General features: G+C 43.1%; 1 protein-coding gene across 1 annotated transcript in view; it reads left to right on the forward strand.

The window, feature by feature from the left end:
• The window catches only part of LOC309808808 (forkhead-associated domain-containing protein 1-like), a gene marked incomplete at its 3' end in the record, with an annotated part of 105,294 nt that overhangs the window by 10,522 nt on the left and 79,330 nt on the right, over positions 1 to 15,442 (forward strand). The window contains exon 3 of the mRNA XM_082629383.1: positions 13,294 to 13,500. Within this exon, the coding sequence (XP_082485509.1) occupies positions 13,294 to 13,500 (207 nt within the window). The remainder of the gene's footprint in view (positions 1 to 13,293; positions 13,501 to 15,442) is intronic.

The following is a 15,442-nucleotide window of genomic DNA, read 5'->3' on the forward strand; positions in this document are numbered from 1 at the left end:
GTGGGGAAATCCACGGAATGAAACAGGCCTGGGAGGGTGCACTTGCTGGCTCCCCATCTGCATCACGCTTGTCCTCCTGCCTGGGTCGTGCTCCCATCCTCCCCCCTCGCCCCCACCTCACCCCTGGCTTCTCCCCAAGTGCTCCTTGCTCTGGGGGTTCACCTGTTTGGTCTCACCAGTCCTCAGGGAATGTTTTGTCCCCTGTTTGGGAACTGGCGGCTGATTTCATTGGTCAGTACCCACCACAGCAATTGATGGGACTAGTTTCTCACCAGCAGATGGAGGGCTTCCAAGAGGAAACGTTCAGAGGAAAGGGCTAGATCGTGATCTCATTTTTCTTTTTTTTTTTTATTGTGGTAAGATATGCATAACATAAAATTTACCATCTTAACCACTTTTATTAAGTGTGCAGTTCAGTGGCATTAAATATATTCACACTGTTGTGCAGCCATCACCCCCATCCATCTCCAGAACTGTTTGAATCTTGCAGAACTGAAACTGCACCCATGAAACAACAACTCCCCTTATCCCCCAATCCCAGCCCCCAGCAACCACCGTTCTGCTTTCTGTCTCTATGACCTTGGCTACTCTGGGTATCTCATATAAGTAGAATCATAACAGTATTTGTCTTTTCATGACTGGCTTCTTTCACTGAGTATAATTTCCATGTTCATCCATGCTGTAGCATGTGTCCAAATTTCCTTCCTTTTTTAAGGCTGAATAATATTCCATTGTGTGGATTCACCACATTTTGTTTATTCATTCATCTACTGATGGACACTTGGGTTGTTTCCACCTTTTGGCTGTTGCAAACAATGCTATGAACATGGGTGTATAAATATCTCTTCAAGGCCCTGCTTTCAGTTCTTTGGGATATATACCCAAAAGTAGACTTGCTGGATCATATGATAATTTTATTTTTAATTGTTTGAGGAACTGCCATGCTGTTTTCCATAGTGGCTGCACCAAGTTACATTCTCACAACAGGGCACAAGGGTTCCACTTTCCCTGCGTCCTCACCAACACTTGTTATTTCCCTTTTTTTTTTAATAGTAGCCATTCTGATGGATGTGATATGAAAGAAAGATCATAATCTTTTGAATAGCATACATAATACAAACAGCTACAGCATACATTTATGGACTACTTACTGTATCTCACATGGCTTTATACATCATCTATGTATGTTCTGTATATATATTTATAGAATTATATCCACAAAACAAATCCTGTGAAGGTGAGAACTACTATTATCATTATTATCCTCATTTGATGACATGGACATGGGACTCAGAAAGGTTAAGGAACTGGCCCAAATCACACAGCTAGACGGGGGAGGTGGGGCTGAGTTTCAGACTGAGCTGACTCAAGCTTCTAAAAACAGAAGCTTCACTTTTTGAGTGTAAATTTAGCTTTGGGAACATCTAATATCTAAATCGGAAATTCTCAGTTAACTGAGATAACAAGATAATTGACTAAGCTAGGGAAATTCCACTCTGTGGAATCGAGAATGGGGTTGTCAGTGAAATGTGAGATGAATGTTCTTGTGATCCTCATTCATGCAACAGACTGAGGTGTTGCCATCTAGGGGGGGATTTGGGTAAAGAGGAAACGTTGACCTGGTGCTTTCCCAGGAAGAGGAGCATTGGGGCTGTTAAATGGGGGCCCAGCAAGAAACACCACTTATCTCTCCAATACAGCCAGAGTAAGTCCTCTGCTTATAAGGACTGGTGGAGTTCAATTAGTCCCACCTGGATAACCCAGGATAGTCTCCCACTTTTTAAAAATTTTTTTAAAAGTTTTTGGCTGGGTTTGGTCTTCGTTGCTGAGCACAGGCTTTCTCTAGTTGCAGCGAGCGAGGGTTACTCTTTGTTGCGGTGCACGGGCTTCTCATTGCAGTGGCTTCTCTTGTTGTGGAGCACGGGCTCTAGGCACGCAGATTCAGTAGTTGTGGCTCGTGGGCTCTGGAGCGCAGGCTCGGTAGTTGTGGCACACGGGCTTTGTTGCTCCATGGCATGTGGGATCTTCCCGGACCAGGGCTCGAACCCGTGTCTCTTGCATTGGCAGGCGGATTCTTAACCACTGCAACACCAGGAAAGTCCTTAGTCTCCCTCTTTTAAGAGCACTGATTAGTAACCTTGACATCATCACAGTCCCTTTGGCCACGTCATGGAGCATATTCCCAGGTTCTGGGGATCAGGGCATGGGCATCTTTGGGAGACCATTCTGCCCAGCACATTAATACTACCACTTGACTGGACCGTTGCTTTGGGACTGGTCTGAGAGCTTTCTGGAAGAATCAGTAGGATCAATGCCACAGGCCACGGAGAAAGATGGCTGGATGAGCTGGCAGGTGATAATCCCGTTACCAAGAGGGCAGGAAGCAGGACTGGTTGAGTGAGCACCTGAACATCCCGGAAGCGGCCAGGCAGTTTGGGGCCTGGAGATGAACCAGGGGTTGGAAATACACACCTGCGAATCGAGGGGGTGGCACAGTGGCCCCAGCCCATGGACAGAGTGAGGAGGAAACGGACATCTGAGGGGAGAGGAGCCCGGCGTGGAGACCTGGAAGCAGTCAGAGAGGTGAGGGAGCCAGAGAGCTGCTGCCAGGCTGAGGGTATTCATCACAGAGACAGCTTGCTTTGTGCCAGGTACTGTTCTGGGCACTTTCGAGTGTATTAACTCATTTCATCCTTAGGAGGTTAGTGTTGTTTGCCCCACTTTACAGATGAGGGCGTTGAGGCACAGATAGGCTGATTATCCTGCCTGAGGTCACAGAGGGAGGCTGGGGCACTGGGCACCACGCTCAGGCAGTCTGATTTCAGGACCAGCCTCTCCTGAGGCCTTGCCGGTCCACAGGGCTCTCCCGGGGAGACCGGGGAGGAAGGATCCAGCTGACGGGGAAGCAGAGAAGCTTCTTCTTTCCTTCCAATCCCAGACCCGTCGTCTCACCAGCGCCTGGCCGTTTCCTCATATCCTTATTCTTTTGAAAACCCCATTTTTTTTTTTTTTTACTATTTCTGCACTACATCCCTTTCTGGAGGCAGTGGGGAGATGGGGCTGGGGGATGGGATAGCCTAGAACCAAAAGGTTAAAAGAAATAGATAAAACACACACACACACACACAAACACACACACACAAGTTAATTTCAAAAATGTTATCCCACTCCTTTGAACATGTCACCAAGCAGTACCTTTTGTCAATCCTACGAAGCCCAGCTTATCAAACTCATTTTTGCTGCTCAGGGAGCAACCAAAGAGAAGCAAAGAACCATGCCCCAGGCTGCACAGCTGGAAGGTAGCAGAGGTGGGACTTGAACTCAAGGCTTTCTAACTCCAGAGCCCATCCTCTTGCTCATAATAGAGAACATTTCCCATTTGCCCTATGTTCTCTTCTAAGTGCTTTAGTATGTATTATATCATTTATACGTCACCAGTAGCTTATAAGACTGTCCTTTTGTTACCTTACAGATGAGGAAGCTGAGGTATCACTTGCCCAAGGTCACCCTGCTAGGAAGTAGGAGAGCTGGACTCGAGCCCAGTCTAATAACCACCACGTTGCCCTGCTCCCCCAACCCCTGAACCACCAGGCCACGTGCCTCTCTCTGACAACTGTGTCACATGTCACAGGGAGGCCGAGAGCCCGAGGAGGCCCCCGAGGGCAATGGCAGTGGGTTGAGGACCCAGCGGGAGAGGAACCTCTTGAAGCCATTTGACAATAAAGGAAAGGAAGGGGGAAGGGGCGGCATTTCCAGGCCGAGGGGGTGGTGAGCACGTTCACAGGTTAGACGGAAGTTACACTGTCAAGGTGAGGATGCAGAAGAGGAGATGGTTGAGGAGAGGGACCAGACCAGGGTGGGATGAAGGCAGGACCACCCGGAGGCCCTTGGCAGCTAGGAGAAGCCTTGAGGTTCCCATCTAGGAGCTTCTCCATGCCTGGGAAGTCCAGGTCCTGGCAGGGAGCTGAAGGCACATTCACAGGGGTGTGGAGTGATGGAGGGGAGTTTCCTGAAGGGACTCCATAGGGAGTGGGCAGGGCTCAGAGAAACCACAAAGGATAGTGCAGTGCCCAGAGCTAGTATGAGTGAGGACTGTTCCCACCCCCAGAGCTGAGGGGTGAGGGGCAGGGGCATTTCCTGGGACCCGGAGACCCCGAGGGCTGGGTAGAGTCCTCTGAGGGAAGCTGTGTGGCCCCAGAGAATGGAAGCCAGGGGAGTAAGTACCCCAAGCTCTCTCCTCCCTGCTCTGATCTCTAACCCCCCCATTGGCCAAACCCAACCAGAAACCAGACACAAGGAGCCCATCAGCCCATGGATGTAGCCGCACAGGTGGGCCTGCTGGGCAGAGGGCGCCGTGTAAAGGGATGGAGGAGGGTCGGGAGAAGCAGACGGAGGATGCAGGCAGGTGCAGGAGGTGAAGACCTAGGAGGCTGTTGTCAAAGTAGAATGAAAAGCCTGAGAGCAGGGACCTGCTGGCTGGGGGGCCCAAAGGGCACTGGGCCAGCCTCAGGACAGAAGTGTGAGGGTGGCAGGAGGGTTTGGGGGCCAGGATGGACTTGAAGGAGCTGGTGAGCTTGAGCAGGGCCCAGGCTGGGTGAGCATAGGGCATTACCCATAGGGAGCAAACAGGGAGCAAAGGCTACGTGACTCAAGGAGAGGACGAGACAGAGGATAAGGAAGGCCGGGAGTGGGAGGTTATGGTCTGAGATGGGGCTTCCCAGTGCCAGGTGATGCAAGGTTGAAACCTAGCTCCAAAGGACGGTTCCAGGTACACGTCGAACCTCAGCGACAATGTCAGTGAACCTCAGGGCAATGTCATAACTAAGTCAGCTTCCCGAGGAGGCTTCCTTAAAGCACAGGGGTCGTCAGAGCAGATGGTCATTGTTAATAGAAGTTTAAACGTCTCAATATTTTATGGACTCACTATATACTTTTTAAAGACATTTTCAATGCAGGAGCCTTAAAAAATGCACTTGTTTTCTATATTAGGTCCTGCCTGTCTCCTCTCTCATTATTAAATCACTCTCTACTCTGAAAATCACAGGGTACAAATCAAAGGTACAAGTTTTGGAATTAGCCTTGGGTTCAAACCCTGACATTGCCCTGGGCCAGCATCCTGATGTTGAGTGAGTCCCTTCATCTTAGCCATTTTTTAAATCATGGTAAAATACCTATAAAGTTTACCGTCTTAACCACTTTTAAGTGTACAGATCAGTAGTTGTAAGTTATTCACATTGTTGTGCAACCAGCCTCAGAATTTTTCATCTTGCAAAACTGAAACTGTACCCATTAAAGAACAATTCCCCGTTTCCCCTTCCCCAGCTCCTGGCAACCCCCGTTCTATTTTGTTTCTATGAGCTTGACTACTTTATGTACCTCACACAGTGGAATCATACAAAATTTGCTTTTTTGTGACACTTACTTCACATAATGTCCTCACGGTTCATCCATGTTGTAGCATGTGTCAGAATTTCCTTCCTCCTACACTGAATAATATTCCACTGTATGGATGGACCACATTTTGCTTATCCAATCATCAGTCAGTGGGCACTTGGGTGGCTTCCACCTTTTGGCAATTGTGAATAATGCTACTATAAACATGAGTGTACAAATAACTCTTTAAGTTCCTGCTTTCAATTCTTTGGGGTATATACCCAGAAGTGGACTTGCTGGATCATATGATAATTTTATTCTAAATTGTTTGAGAAGCCGCTCTACTGTTTTCCATATCAGCTGCACCATTTTACATTCTCAGCAGTGCATAAGTGTTCCCCTACTCTACATCCTTGCCAACACTTGTTATTTTCTGTTGCTGTTTGTTTGTTTTTGATAGTAGCCATCCTAATGGGTATGAGGTGGTATCTCACTGTGGTTTTGATTTGCATTTCCCTAATGACTAGTAATGTTGAGCATCTTTTTATATGCTTGTTGGACATTTATATATCTTCTTTGGAGAAATGTCTATTCCAGTTCTTTGCCCATATTTGATCAGGTTATTTGGGGGTTCTTTTTTGTTGTTGTTGTTGAGTTATAGTTCTCTATATATTCTTCATATTAACCCTTTTTCAGATTTGTGTTTTGCAACTATTTTCTCCCATTCTCTAGATGGCCTTTCACCCTGTTTATTGTGTCCTTTGATTCACAGAAGTTTTAATTTTTGATATAGTTGAATTTATCTATTTTTACTTTTGCTGCCTATGCTTTTGGTATCATATCCAAAAATGCATTGCCAAATCCAATGTCATAAAGCTTTCCTCCTGTGCTTTCCTCTAAAAGTTTTATAGTTTTAGACTCTGTTTAAGTCTTTGATCCACTTTGAGTTAATTTTTATACATGGTGTAAGGTAAGAGTTCAACTTAATTCTTTTGCAGTCTTTCCCAGCATCATTTGTTGAAAATACTGCTCTTTCCCCATTGAATAATCTTGGCACCCTTGTCAAAAATCATTGGACCATATATGCAAAGTTTTATTTCTGTGCTCTCTATTCTATTCTATTGGCCTATGTGCCTGACCTTATGTCAGTATCACACTGTTTTGATTACTGTACCTTTGTATGCAGTAAGTTTTGAAATCAGGAAGTGTGAGACCTCCAACTTTGCTTTTCCTTCTCAATAGTATTTTGGCTATTTGGGGTCCACTGAGATTCCATATGAATTTTAGGATGGATTTTTCTATTTCTGCCAAAACTGCTGTTGGGATTTTGAATCTGTAGATCCTGCTGTGTAGTAATGACATCTTAACAATATTAAGTCTTCCAACCCACGAATACAGGGTGTCTTTCCATTTATTTGTGTCTTTAATTTCTTTCAGCAGCACTTTGTAGTTTTCAGTGTACACATCTTTTACCACCTTGGTTAAATTTATCCCAAAATATGTTATTCATTTTGATGCTATTGTAAATGAAATTATTTTCTTAACTTCCTTTTCAGATTGTTCATTGTGAGCATATAGAAACACAGCTGATGTTTGTGTGTTGATTTTGTGTCCTATGATTTTGCTAGTGAATGTTATTTTTTAGTTCTAAGAGGGTTGTGGTTTTTCATGGACTCTTTAGGATTTTGTACATGTAAGATCATGTTGCCTGTGAACAGAGATAATTTTACTTCTTCCTTTCGAATTTGGATGCCTTTATTTCTTTTTCTTGCCTAATTGCTCTGGCTAGGACTTCCAGCACTTTGTTGAATAGAAGTGGCAAAAGCAGGTATCCTTATCTTATTCTTGAAATTAGAGGAAAAGCTTTCAGTCTTTCACCTTTGAGTATGATGCTACCTGTGGGCCTTTCATATTTGACCTTTATTATGTTGAGGTAATTTCCCTCTATTCCCTATTTGTTGAGTGCTTTTATCATGAAAGAGTGTTGCATTTTGTCAAATGCTTTTTGTACATCAATCGAGATGATCATTTTTTTCCTTCTTTCTGTTAATGTGATGTATTACATGGATAAATTTTCATATGTTGAACCATCAAGTCTGCATTCCAAGAGTAAATCCCACTTGGTCATAGTGTATGATCCTTTTAATGTGCTGTTGAATTTGGTTTCCTCCTATTTTGTTGAGGATTGTGGTATCAGTGTTCATAAGAGATATTGGTCTGTAGTTTTCTTGTAGTGTCTTTGTCTGGGTTTGGTATCAAGGTAATGCTGTCCTCTCACTTCGCCTTTTGAGTCTCAGCTTCTTCATCTCTAAGATGGAGATAATAATAGAGTCCCTGTTTAGGGCTGTCATGCAGATTAAATGATAAAAATGCACACAAAATGCTTCAGCAGGGCCCAGTTCACAGGAAGCCCTCAAAATATGTTAGAGGATGATAAGGATAATAATAAAAATAATAATAAATAAATAACAGTTCATCTCATAGTTGGACAGCTCAGTAGGCTGGGGCTTATAGAGTCAGTCTGTATTAGCAGCAGGGCGTCTGTCCAGTAGCAGCATTTAGCAATTTTCCAAGTAAAGGGAGCGAGTGATATTATAGGGCCAAACTAGGAAGCTGTCTCCTGGCCTAACATGTGGTAGAGGCTCACCCGAATTTGTGGAGTCATTTAAAACTTCCTGCTTGCTTTGATTTCTTAATAATGGCTTGACAGTTTTTGAGGAACTGAAAGCAGTGAAGCCTGGCAAGAGACAAACAAAATGTAACACAGAATTTCTCTCATTCATGGGTTATCAAAGGTTCAAAGGACACAAAGATCAATGGCAATGATGATGAAGATGATGTGGGTGACATTTTCCAAAGAACTAATGTGTTTTCATTTTTTTAAATACTTTATTTTTTGAACAGTTTTAGGTTTACAGGAAATTGAGCAGAGAATACAGAGAGTTCCCATATATCCACCCCTCCAATACACACAGTTTCCCCTATTATTAACATCATGCATTAGTGCGGTACATTTGTTACAACTGATGAACCAATATTGATATGCTATTATTAACTAAGTCCATAGTTTACATTAGGGTTCACTCTTTGCGTTGTACGTTCTTTCCTTTTGACAAATGTATAGTGACAAGTATCCACCATTACAGTATCATAAAAAATATTTTCACTGCCCTGAAATCCCCTGTGCCCCTCCTCTTCATTCTGAGCCCCAGAGCCCCTGTGCCCCTGGCAAGCACTGATCTTTTACTCTCCTTATAGTTTTACTTTTTCCAGAATTTCATACAGTTGGAATCATATGGTATGTAACCTTTTCAGACTAGGTTCTTTCACTAAGCAATATGCATTGAAGATTCCTCCATGTCTTTTTTGTTATTTGATAACTCATTTATTTTTATCACTAGTATTTCATTGTATGGATGTACCACAATTTGTCTATCCATTTACCTTTTAAAGGACATCTTGGTTGCTTCCAGTTTTTGGCAGTTATGAAGAAAGATGCTGTAAGCATGTATCCAAAATCAATGAGTCTTCATGGATATAGAGAACAGACTGTGGTTGCCAAGGGGGAGGGGGTTGAGGGAGAGATGGAGTGGGGGGTTGAGGTTAGCAGATGTGAGCTGTTACATCCAGGATGGAGAAACAACAAGGTCCTACTGTAGAGCACAGGGAACTATATTCAATATCCTGTGATAAAGCATAATGGAAAAGAATATTTTAAAAAGAATGTATATATATGTATAACTGAATCACTTTGCTGTACAGCAGAAATTAATACAACATTGTAAATCGACTACATTTCAATAAAATAAATAAATAAACAATATAAATGAGTCTTAAAAATCAACAATAAGAAACCAAACAACCCAACTTAAAAATGGGCAAAAGAGCTCAACAGACACCTCACCAAAGAAAATCTACAGATGTCAAATAAGCATATGAAAAGATGTTAAACATCATATATCATTAAGGAATTTCAAATAAACATGAAATATCTCTTCATTTATTTAGACTACTTTGATTTCTTTCATCAACATTTTGTAGTTTTCTTCATATACCTCTTCATATAGCTAAGTATTTTGTTAGATTTATTCCTAAGTACTTCATTTTTTTTTTTTGGTGCTAATGTAAATGGTGTTGTGTTTTTAATTTCATATTCCACTTGTTCATTGTTGGTATATAGGAAAGCAATTGACTTTTGTATATTAATCATGTATTCTGCAACCTGGGTACAATTGCTCATTAGTTCCAGGAGGGCTTTCTGTCGGTTCTTTGGGATTTTCTGCATAGACAATCATGCCATCTGCAAAATGGGCAAAAGATCTGAACAAACACCTCACCAAAGAAGATTTCTTTTTCCTTCCCAATCTATCTTTTATTCTCTTTTCTTGCCTTGTTGCATTAGCTAGGACATACAGTACAATGTTGAAAATGAGTGGTGAAAGGGGACATCTTCACCTTATTCCTGATCTTAATTGGAAAGTTTCTAGTTTCTCACCATTAAATATGACGTTAGCTTTAGGGTTTTTATAGATGTACTTTATCAGGTTGAGGAAGTTCCCCTCCATCCCTAATTTGCCCAGAGTTGTTGTGGTGGTTCGGTGGTTTGTTAGTTTATCATGGATGGTGTTTAATTTTGTCAAATGCTCTTTTTGCATCTACTGTTATGATAATGCGATTTCTCTTCTCTACGCTGTTGATGTGATGGATTACATTAATTGATTTCCAAATGTTGAACCAGCCTTGCATACCTGGAATAAATCCCACTTGACTGTGGTGTAGAAGTCTTTTTATACATCACTGGATTCAATTTGCTAATATTTTGTTGAGGATTTTGCATCTATGTTCATGGGAGGTATTGGTCTGCAATTTTCCTGTTTTGCAATATCTTTATCTGGTTTTGCTATTAGAATAAGCTTGGCCTCACAGAATGAGCTGGGAAGTGTTCTCTCTTCTTCTATTTTCTGGAAGAGATTATTTAGAACTGATATCATTCTTTCCTTAATGTTTGATAGAATTGACCAGTGAACCCATCCAGGCCTGGTGCTTTCCATTTTGGAAGGTTATTCATTATTGATTCAAATTCTTTACTAGATATGAGTCTATTCAGAGTATTTATTTCTCCTTGTGTGAGTTTCAGTAGATTGTGTCTTTCAAGGAAATGGTCCACTTCATTAAGTTATAAAATCTGTGGGCATAGAATTATTCATAATATTCCTTTATTATCCCTTCAGTGTCCATGAGATCAGTAGTGATGCCATCGCTTTCATTTCTGATTTGAGTAATTTGTATCTTCTCTCTTTTTTTCTTGGTTATCCTGCTAGAGGTTTGTCAATTTTATTGATCTTTACAAAAAAAAAAAAAAAAAAAACCAAACAGCTCTTTATTTTGCTGACTTTTCTCTATTGTTTTCCTGCTTTTTATTTCATTCATTGCTTCTTGTCTTGTGCTTGTGGTAGGCTTATATTGCTCTTCTTTCTCTAGTTTCATAAGGTGGAAGCTTAGATCTTTTCAAATGTATGCCTTCAATGCCATAAACTTCCCTCCAAGCACTGCTTTCACTGCATCTTGCAAATTTTCATAGGTTGTATTTTCATTTTCATTTAGCTCAAGATAAATTTTTATTTCCCATGAGACTCCCTCCTTGACCCATCTGTTATTTAGAGGTGTGTTGTTTAATCTGAAAATATTTGGGTATTTTCCAGCTGTCTTTCTGGTATTGGTTTCTAGCCTAATTCCATTGTGTTCTGAAAACGTACTTTGCATAATTTCTATTCTTTTACATTTGTTGAGGTATATTTTGTGGCCTGGAATGTGGTCTGCTTGGTGAATGTTCCATGGGAGCTTGAGAAGGATGTGTGTTTTGTTGCTGTGGGATGAAGCTGTGTGATTGCCAGTTAGATCCAGATGATGGTAGTGCTGTTCAGTTCAACTTCATTCTTACTAATTTTCTGCCTGGTGGGTCTGCCCGTCACTGACAGAGGGCTGTTGAGCTCTCCAGCTACCATGATGGATTCATCTGCTTCTCCTTGCAGTCCTATCAGTTTTTGCCTTCCATACTTTGATGCTTTATTGTTGGGTACATACAATGAAGGACTGTTATGTCTGCTTGGAGAATCGACCCCTTTATCACTATGTATCGCCTCTCTTTATCCCTGATAACTTTCCTTCCTCTGAAGTTGGCTCTGCCTGAAATTAATAGAGCTACTCCTGCTTTCTTCTTGTGTTTCAGTATTTTAAGTGCCAAAGTGTTTGGTAGGAATTTGAAAAGTGGGTAAAGGCACAGTCATTTGAATCAGGCAAACCTGGGAACAAGCCAAGCGAGTCAAAGTGGCTGACTGTGGGCACACTTAATCGTTCTATGCCTCAGTTTCCTCATCTAAGAAATGAGTAACTATCGGACCTACTGTACAGCACAGGGAACTATATTCAATATCTTGCAGTAACCTGTGATAGAAAAGAACCTGAAAAAGAATAGATATTATATATATGTATAACTGAATCACTTTGCTGTACACCTGAAACTAACACAACATTGTAAATCAACTAGACTTCAATAAAAAATTAATTTTTGTTTTAAATGAGGAAGTATCCCTTTGAATTATTGTGAAGATGAAACGGGATAATGCAGTAAAGCACTTAGCAAATTTCCTGGCATTTGTGTAATTACACATAATGTGTCATTAATATATTCTACTAATATATGCAGTTATATTATTATCTATTCATATACTATAAGCTATTATTAATAAAAGCTATTGGTTATAATTATATTGTGGGACATTAGTATAGATTTCTAAGTCCAAGTACTCTCTATGAAAGTTGGATGAGGCACTCTGAGAAGAGTGACTTAGAAAATAGTTGCAAAGTCTCAGGCTGGAGTGGATGGCTCATAGGCAGTGTCCTGAGGAGACAGAAGACTTCGCGCATGCCCTGCAGCCCATAGTCCAGGGCGCCGGGGCCGGGGGGGATGTGATATTTCCTCCTTGGTGCCGAGTTTTGCTCATTCTTCTTATTAAAGTGGTTACACAGGAGGTTTCTGACGCCACTGACAAATCACTGTCTGGGGTCTCTCTCTTTTGAGGGAAATGTGGTCACACCAGGGCCCCTATTGAAAAATAGATCATCTTTGGTTAGATAAATTCTGATTAGCTTTTAAGAAGCAACAGTAATAATTAAGCACATGGGAAAAACCTTCATTGTACACCAAGGCTTTTAAAAGGTAGTTATAAAACTATGTTTTGTGGTGTGAGCTCAATTGTGTTTAAACTTTTTAAAAAGATTGTAAGCATAGAGAAAAGACTGGAAGGATGTGAACCACCGTGTTCTCGGTGCCTGCCTCTGGGGGACGGGAGTCTAAGTGATTTTAATGTCTTCTTTGTGTTTTTCTCTAGTTCTCATTTTCTGCATTATTACAAAAAACATGTTATTTTAAAAATGAATAGAACAAACAACAATTATTACAAAACCTCCCCTTCACTTTAACACTTGCAGTAAATGGACAGTTGTCACTTGCCAACTGACCTTTCTGGTTTGTGTTGGGCCATTTCTGCTGTCTTGCCACTCGGGACAACCAAAAGGATACTTGCATGGGATCAGAGAACTATCAAGTGGCCAATTCCTGGCCAGTTCCCCCCGAGTTCCCTCTTGCCTCTGTGTTGCCTGACGCCCTACCCCAAAACTGGGCATCTAGTCTGGGTCTGCTGTCAGGGTCTGGTGACCCTCCACTCACTAGCTGTGTGGCCTTAGGCAAGTCACTTAACCTCTCTGACCCTCAGCATCCTCCTCTTAAAATGAGGATTGCAGTGACTGTCCAGCCAGATGAAGTGATTAGCACATTGGGGCCCCCAGTGTCAGTGGCACTAGTTATTCCTTGTTATTCCTGATATTCCTGGCTCTGACTGTCCCCCTTCTGCATTTCAGTCTGCAGACGTCGACAACCATCACGCACTCATTGAATATAATGAGGCCGAAAGCAGCTTTGTTCTCCACGACTTCAATTCCTGCAACGGCACGTTCGTCAATGAGTGCCACATTCAGAACGTGGCTGTGAAGCTCCTACCCGGAGACATCCTGAGGTTTGGGTCCAGAGGGCTGACCTACGAACTGGTCATCGAAAACCCAGCCTCGGTGAGTCCAGGCCCTGCGGGGGCGGGGGGGGAGGGCGGGGTGCAGAGGTGCCGTGTTGTGTCACCTTCCGTGCAGCCTAGGGCTCGGGTACGGCCACAGGTGGAGTTCGTCTGGAGCGCGTCACTCTTCCTTTCGCGATTCTGCGAAGTTCAGCCCCATCGCGTGGGTGCCCGGGGAGAGCGAGTCCTCGCGCCCTCTTCTGGGCATTTCGTGGAATTACATGCAAGAGTTGTCTAGGGACCAGCCCCGAGGGAGAGCATTTTCCTGAAAAGTGAAGCTTGGCGAGGGGAGGTGGAAAGCAGGTGTGTGCTTTTGAAGATGCAGAGATGGATGCTTCCTTTTTAGACAGATCAGTGCTCTGCAACTTCCTAGCTTTGTGACCTCGGCCAGGCTTCTCTGTATGCCTGGGTCTGGGTCTTCTCAGCGGTGCAGGGCGTTGAGAGAGTATCTATGTATAAAAAGTCAAAGTCTCTGGCCGGAGTAGACGCTCAAGGCCTGCCAGCTGTTATCACACCGGATCAGAAATGTTCCCGGGATCAGGACCTAAAGTATGGCCCCAGGTTAAGCGGAACGTAACCCAAAATTCGCCCAGCAAAGCTCAGTGACCAGAAGTATCTGGTTCAGTAGGGAGGCAGGATGGGGGCTGGTTAGCAACACAGTCCTGGGTCAGAACCCCAGCTCTGCCACTGGCCTACTCGGTGCGCTCTTGCACAAGCCATTGGACCCCTCTGAACCTCGGTTTCCTCATCTACAAAATGGGGCCAACGACAGCAATGACCTTGCAGGCTTATCTCGAGGGCTAAATGAGATGGTTCTAATTGTAAAACTCCCAGAATAATGCCCATTCGTGGTGAGCACACAATTAATACCTGTCGTGTGTGTCCCAGAGAGACGGCGTGTTAACCTCACTCCCCAGCACCAAGAACCCTGCATGGACTGAGACCTCCGAGGCTTAAAGTCCTTTCTGGGACGAGGCTGGGTATAAATAAATAAAGTTTAGAGAATCTAGACAGAATTCTGGGGTGTGGGTCCCCTAGGCAGCCCTAAATACTCACTCAGAGAAGATGAGCACCGTCCCTCAGGCTGCAGGGCCCGTGACACCGCATCCACCACGTTTGGCTTTGAAAACCTGGGGCAGTTTTGTCCTGCTGCTTCTCAGCCCCCTTTTCCTCCTTGGGCCAACATTAAAGTGTGCTCACTTGTGGGATGCACTGGGATCCACTGGCCGCCCTGAGGAGGGGCTCCTGACATAGAAGGTGTTGACCTGATCAGGGGTTCTCAACATGGGTTCTAAGGATCCCCCTCGTGAGAAGCACGTGGGGAGCAGACCCACAGTGCAGATCTGGGCTTCACCCCAGGCCTGAGGACTCATACTTAGGATTCCCAGATGAAATACAGGACACGCAGTTAAATCTGAATTTCAGAGAAGCAACAAATCATTGTTATGTACAGGTGTGGCCCAACTATTGCAAGGAACCACTTATGCTAAAAAAATTATTTGGTGTTTATCTGAAATTCAGATTTAACGGACACCCTATAGTTTATTATATATTGATTTATTCATTTCTTTATTTATGCGAAATCTGGCAACCATACACATCCTCCCTGGGAGTAGGGCCTGGGAATATGCATTCTCACAAGCTCCCTGATGATTCTGATGCACCGCCAATAGGAGGGAAACCGAAATTTAGAATCATCTGTATGGAACACTTACAGAATTTTTTAGGGATCAAAGAAAAGGGGATTTCACACTCCCAAGCCTGAAAATCCAAGTTCATGAAGTTTGATTCAATGTGCCCCAACATGTCTGATTCCAAGAAATTTTCAGGAATGTTCAGTAAAATTACAGGTTCCCAGGCCCCCTCCCTGGGAAATTCTGACTTTGTGGCTTGCCCGTGGGGAGAAGAAGAGGGGGAGCAGCAAACAATATCTGCATTTTTTT

This window comes from Mesoplodon mirus (assembly GCF_964341445.2).
Source record: "Mesoplodon mirus genome assembly, chromosome: 7".
In the NCBI taxonomy this organism is placed as follows: Eukaryota; Metazoa; Chordata; class Mammalia; order Artiodactyla; family Ziphiidae; genus Mesoplodon; species Mesoplodon mirus.